Source organism: Sinocyclocheilus grahami, unplaced genomic scaffold (genome assembly GCF_001515645.1).
Source record: "Sinocyclocheilus grahami isolate Dianchi unplaced genomic scaffold, SAMN03320097.WGS_v1.1 scaffold878.1, whole genome shotgun sequence".
Classification (NCBI taxonomy): domain Eukaryota; kingdom Metazoa; phylum Chordata; class Actinopteri; order Cypriniformes; family Cyprinidae; genus Sinocyclocheilus; species Sinocyclocheilus grahami.
This window is the reverse complement of record NW_015506057.1, coordinates 334,498-340,793: the sequence shown is the minus strand read 5'-3', so window position 1 is coordinate 340,793 and position 6,296 is coordinate 334,498. Positions and strand designations below refer to the sequence as shown.

The following is a 6,296-nucleotide window of genomic DNA, read 5'->3' as shown; positions in this document are numbered from 1 at the left end:
ACTCTTTTAGAGAACTACAGACCGGTTTCCCCTCTACCTTTCATTGCAAAAACACTAGTTGTGTTCAACCAAGTCTCAGCCTTTCTCACACAGAATAACCTCCTGGACAGCAACCAATCTGGCTTCAGAAGTGGACATTCGACCGAGACTGCCTTGCTTTCAGTTGTTGAAGCCCTAAGACTGGCAAGAGCGGCTTCCAAATCTTCTATACTTATTTTGCTGGATCTGTCTGCTGCTTTTGATACGGTGAACCACCAGATTCTCCTGTCAACCCTATTGGAAAATGGCATCTCAGGAACCGCACGCCAGTGGTTTGAGTCTTACCTCTCAGATAGGTCCTTCAAGGTATCTTGGAGAGGTGAGGTGTCCAAGTCGCAACATCTAGCTACTGGGGTGCCTCAGGGCTCAGTACTTGGACCACTTCTCTTCTCTGTCTACATGGCATCACTAGGTTCTGTCATTCAGAAACATGGCTTTTCATATCACTGCTATGCTGATGACACTCAACTCTACCTCTCATTCCATCCTGATGATCCGACGATAGCTGCTCGCATCTCAGCATGTCTAACAGACATTTCTTGTTGGATGACGGACCATCACCTTCAACTCAACCTGGCTCAGACAGAACTGCTTGTGGTTTCAACAAACCCATCACTTTATCAAAATTTCACCACCCAGTTAGGTATCCATCAACCATAACTCCTTCAAAACAGCTAGAAACATTGGAGTTGTGATTGACGATAAGCTGAATTTCTCCGACCACATTGCTAAAACTGCCCGGTCCTGCAGATTTGCTTTATACAACATTAGGAAGATCAGGCCCTTTCTTTCAGAACATGCAACACAACTCCTAGTTCAAGCTCTTGTTCTATCCAGGCTGGACTATTGCAATGCTCTCTTGGCAGGTCTTCCAGCCACTTCTATCAAACCTCTACAATTAATCCAAAATGCCGCTGCAAGATTAATCTTTAATGAGCCGAAAAGAACACATCACACCTCTGTTCATCAATTTGCACTGGCTACCAGTAGCTGCTCGCATTAAATTCAAGGCATTAATGTTTGCCTACAAAACCACCACTGGCTCTGCCCCCATTTACCTACATTCATTACTTCAGACTTATGTGCCCTCTAGAAGCTTGCGTTCTGCAAGTGAATGGGATATTATTGTGCCATCTAAAAGAGGCACAAAATCACTTTCACAGACTTTTTCATTAACTGTTCCCTCCTGGTGGAATGACCTGCCCGAATCAATCCAAGCAGCTGAGTCCTTAACCATCTTCAAGAAACGACTAAAAACACATCTGTTCCACCTTTATTTGACCCTCTAACTCTAACACGTTCTATTCTATTTTAATTCTACTTTATATTTATCTTTTTTTAAATCTTTATTTAAAAAAACAACAAAAAACAAAAACTAGCTTTCTATCTACTTGTTTTTCTTTGTTTGTGTGTGTGTATATGTGTGGATAAAATCGTCTGCTAAATGACTAAATGTAAATGTAAATATATTATAGTTTGCAAATATTTTGTAAATACTTTATTACTGTCTACTTATAATAAAGTGTTAACAATTTATTCATTCAAATGTTGTAAGTAACTTAAGTAAGCACAAATGTCAGGGCACTTCACAACATCTCTAAGACCCGAAAAATGTCTCAGGGTCTGAGTTATGTCCTGAGGGTTCATAACTCATCTGTGCTCAACACTGCAACAAATTGTTCATAAATCAAACTGATCCAGTTTAACTCCCTGACTCAATGATCCGGTCACAGCGGTTGTCAGGTTATCAACACACTGAATGTGAGTAATATGATTCTCAGAGCAGAGGATTTTACTGATGAAGTTAAAATAAATGTATAGTAATAATCAAATTCATAAGGAACGGGAACATGTTTCTAAATTAACATGAAACAGTTAATTGTAACAAACTCTTTAAAAAAAGTCACTTAAGGAAATTGAGTTATTATTTAACTTTCATAATTGGAAAACAGCATTACAAATATCCAGGTTTTCCATGATGGTTGGGAACCCTGATTGTTTTCTCGTCATGTTTTTTTTTTTTGAGTAGGTATTGCCTGCCTTGTGCCCTGGGAGAAATGCCACTGATACAATCGTACTACAAAATAAACAGGGGAAAATATCTGCTAGCCATAGCTATGAAACGCCTATTCATCCACATATTTGAACATAGTGATTCAGTTAATGTGAATGTCAAACCTCAGGATGTTCAGTCGACAATGTGGACTCCTTAATCCATCATAAAGCAGCTTCACTCCTGAATCCTGCAGGTGATTGTTACTCAGGTCCAGCTCTGTCAGATGAGAGTTTGATGATCGTAGAGCAGAAGACACAGTTTCACAGCATGTTTCATCAAGACCACAGCCATCAAATCTGACAAAACAACGTTTAGACAGATTATTTTCTGATGTTCAGTGTTTCTGCAATAACAGGACAATCTTTCACATAGTATTTTGACATTTAATTGTTTAGTGTTTAATTGATGTTTAAAATGTTTAATTGAACAGCAGTCAGTGAAATTACTCACAGGGCTTTTCTGCAGCATCTCACAGCTGGAATGAGTCTTGTGTAGTTTGAAGATGATGTGAACCTCTTTGGGTTGAACTGATCCAGCACCTTCTCAGACATCAGCAGTACTGAGGTCAACACTGCGCACATTGAAGATGAGAGGTCTCTTCCTGGATGTTCATCTGAACTGAGGTAACTCTGGATTTCCTCATATAATGAATGATCTTTCAGTTCAAGTAAGCAGTAGAATAGGTTGACTGAAGTTTCATCTGAGATGTCCTGTTTTTTTAATTCTTTAATGTATTCAGTTGTTTGTCTGATGCTCACACTGGTGTCTTTAGTGTGTGTGAGCAGGCCTTTGAGCAGGTTCTGACTGGATTCCAGTGAAATTCCCATCAGAAACCTCAGGAACAGGTCCAGATGTCCTCTCTCACTCTGCATTGCTTTATCAGTGGCCATCTTTGTTAAGTCATGAAATTTGACATTTCTAAAGAACTGAATCTTTTGTCTGGCTGTAGTTTGTGAATCTTCAAAGAAAAACTGAAGTTCCTGCATGTTCTTATTCAGGTAGCAGATGAACACATGCACTGCAGCGAGAAACTCTTGAACACTCAGATGCACAAAGCAGAAGACCTTTGTCTTATAAAGTCCATTTTCCTTCTTAAAGATCTCAGCGATCATTCCTGTGAACTCAGTGTCTTTACTCACATCAATACCACATTCTTTCAGATCCTTCTCATAGAACACAATGTTTTCCTTCTTCAGCTGTTCAAACGCTAGCTTGGCTAACTTCAAAATCATCTTTCTATTTAATTGTAAGTGCTCTGTACGTTCTGTTTCTTCTTGTTCATCGTACTTCTGGCTCTTCATGTTCAGCTGTATCAGCAGGAAGTGAATGTACATTTCAGTGAGTGTTGTGCTGATGTTCTCTTCATTGTTTTCAATGAGAATATCCTGAAGTACTGTGACTGCTATCCAGCAGAACAGAGGAATGTGGCACATGATGTAGAGACTACGAGACATCTTAATGTGTGAGATGATTCTGGAGGCTTGAGTCTCATCTGTGATTCTCTTTCTGAAGTACTGCTCCTTCTGTTCATCAGTGAATCCTCGCACCTCTGTGAACAAACCCCCACACCGAGGAGGGATCTGATTGGCTGCTGCTGGTCGTGATGTCACCCAGACGAGGGCTGATGGAAGCAGCTTAGCTTTCACCAGACTTTTGAACAGCACATCTACAGATGCTCTTTCCTCAACAGTGTCCAGTGTGTCGCTTTTAAAGTTCAGTGGCAGTCGACTCTCATCAAGTCCATCAAATATAAACACAAGCTTACATTCCTTATATAACTTTGATTTCTCCAGGTCCTTCAATTCAGGATAAAATTTCATCAGAAACTCATGGAGATTGACCTCTTTATCTTTAATCACGTTGATCTCTCTGAATGGAAGCAGGAACACACATTCTATATCCTGATTGGTGTTTTCTTCTGCCCAGTCCAGGATGAACTTCTGCACAGAGACAGTTTTTCCGATGCCAGCGACTCCCTTGGTCAGCACAATCTTCTCCTCATTGTTTTTCCTCAACTCAGTAAATATATCATTGCATTTGATTAGTTTGTCCTGTGTTTTTTTGTACTTGAAAGCTTCATCAATCTTCAGAATCTCATGTTCATGATTGACATCTTTCTTATCTCCCTCTGTGATGAACAGTTCTGTGTAAACAGCCATGAGATCTGTGTCGTTGTCTTTGTTGCCCTCAAAAATACATTTTGCTTTCTTCTTCATGTTGTTTTTGTGAGTTTTCAAGAAGTTTTGCAGTTCTATAATTAAAAACAAATAAATAAGATTGACCAAAAAAGCATTAAACAAATTTGACAATTTTTTTTTTTTATATCGGAATGATCTTCATTATTAAGAACTGATGCAGACAGATTAAATTCATACCGCTGAAAACCGCACAGACCATCCCTAAGAGCTTGCTTTAAAATTTCTGAATATGTTTTTATGTTCTTTCCAGATCACAATCATTGGATTGATTGAGATCATCTTTAGGCCATGCTGACTAATGTTACTAAAAGCTGATGAATGGTTTCCACATTATTTAGAACATCAAACAGGATGTGAGGCTGTATTTACAACTTTTGCTTAAATTAACCTTTCCATGACTGACAATCATGTCTGATTGTAATCATGCCTTGATGACACTGAATCAATTTAGTGACAGTGCCATCTATTCAACTTTAATAAACAATTGTATCACAATATGCTTTTATGGTGCGTTCAGGTCATGTCGGATAGATCGTATTTACAAGTTGAATGCACATGAACGCCACCACAAAGTCGTTATTACGAGTGGGGAAACTCGAAATTTTCTTTAAGGCCCGAGTTTCCGAGTTGGGGGCGTGTCAATGAGAAACATAATGGAATCGATGGATGCAACGTCTGTAGTTGACGGTAAATTTTTGTTTAAATTGATAATTTAGTTGTCCTATAAACTTAAATTGTCATGTTCTTGTTACGCAGCTGAAATCCAAGTAAAAAAAAATGCAGACCCTGTTGTATTTTCTTGTAATTTATTAAAAGAAGGTACCCCACCATCTTGTGCCGACTAAACTGACTTGACGTCGTAATTATGACTTGTCAACTCATAAGTACGAACGTTCCAGGAGGACTTGAACGCAGCATTAGACTATTGTGAACTGGATATCACTGGAGAAACACTCTGTTCTCTTCTATATATTTGTATAATATCTGCTGCTGATGTGACTGGCCCTGTAATTGCTGCTTGCAGTTATATTTTCTCTTGTTTCCATTTACGGGAAGTGATTGTTATTTACCACAGATCTGTTGTGAATTACCTCCAACAGGGACAGGTGTCTTCATATTGCCCTTAGCCTGAGCTGTGTGCGTGAGTGAGAGAGAGAATTACTCACAGCAATGCAAAAAGGAAAAAAAGGTTTAAGTCACACATGTAAATATTTAGCCATGTTACAGTCACAGTGAATTAAATGTTACCTTGCTTATGTTCATTCTCCAACTCTTCAGCCAGATCATTCTGGTTCATCTTTCTCAGGATGTCCACTGTGATCTTCACAGCTTCTTTTGATCCGAAACATGTTACCATCTTTTCCACTGTGTCGAATATATCTGCCTTTTCCATTTCAGACTTTGATATACACTTATGATATGCAATCATTAAGCGCCAATGAAACTCCTTCAGTTGAGCTTTTACAAGCTCCTTCAATGAGTCCACGAGCAGCTCTTTAACAGACGCCATCGTCCTTCACCGACTCACAGCTGCAGGACAAGAAGAAAAAGATCTGTAGTTGCATTCTTAACATGTAGGCCTAAGTGTTTAAATGTTATTTGGATTATGAAGCTGTGTGCAGAGACATGAATCATCAGAGAGTTGTGTAAAGCAAATTTGCTATAATTACTTTAAATTGCTTTTTGTTATGGAGTTTTGTTATGAAAAAAATAGGTACACAATGCTGTACACAATCTGATGTTCACAATCAGTATGTTCACATGGACAACAATATTCCGATATTAACACGATTAAGATAATACTCTGATTAAGAATCAACCATGTAAACAGATTTTTGATTACTTTAAGTATGACTTTAGCCGGATTAAGGTAAACACAAATCGAATTAAGACATGTGGAGTATTGCTATTTTAGTCGCATTATTGAAGTGCAGTACACATGTACACACTTAATCACACTATTACCATCGTGTAGGACTTTTCGCCGTATTTTGTGACAGGAT

At 38.6% G+C, this 6,296-nt stretch overlaps 1 protein-coding gene across 1 annotated transcript; it reads right to left on the bottom strand.

Moving 5' to 3' along the window:
* Positions 1-2,195: 2,195 nt before the first annotated feature.
* Positions 2,196-5,803, bottom strand: LOC107563545 (NACHT, LRR and PYD domains-containing protein 3-like). Its single transcript, XM_016248447.1, has 4 exons — positions 5,542-5,803; positions 5,385-5,426; positions 2,546-4,346; positions 2,196-2,391 (listed from the first exon to the last, which is right to left on the bottom strand). Exons 1-4 carry the CDS (start codon positions 5,801-5,803, stop codon positions 2,196-2,198), a joined length of 2,301 nt encoding a protein of 766 aa, XP_016103933.1.
* Between the last annotated feature and the right edge of the window lie 493 nt (positions 5,804-6,296).

Bases quoted from the DNA above. Each gene is read 5' to 3' on its own strand.
- LOC107563545 (XM_016248447.1), bottom strand. From the start codon at position 5,803: ATGGCGTCTGTTAAAGAGCTGCTCGTGGACTCATTGAAGGAGCTTGTA. The intron at 5,427-5,541 runs GTAACATTTAAT...TCACGCACACAG, and splicing joins GGAGAATGAACATAAGCAAG to CTCAGGCTAAGGGCAATATG. The intron at 2,392-2,545 runs GTGAGTAATTTC...TTGTTTTGTCAG, and splicing joins AGATGCTGCAGAAAAGCCCT to ATTTGATGGCTGTGGTCTTG.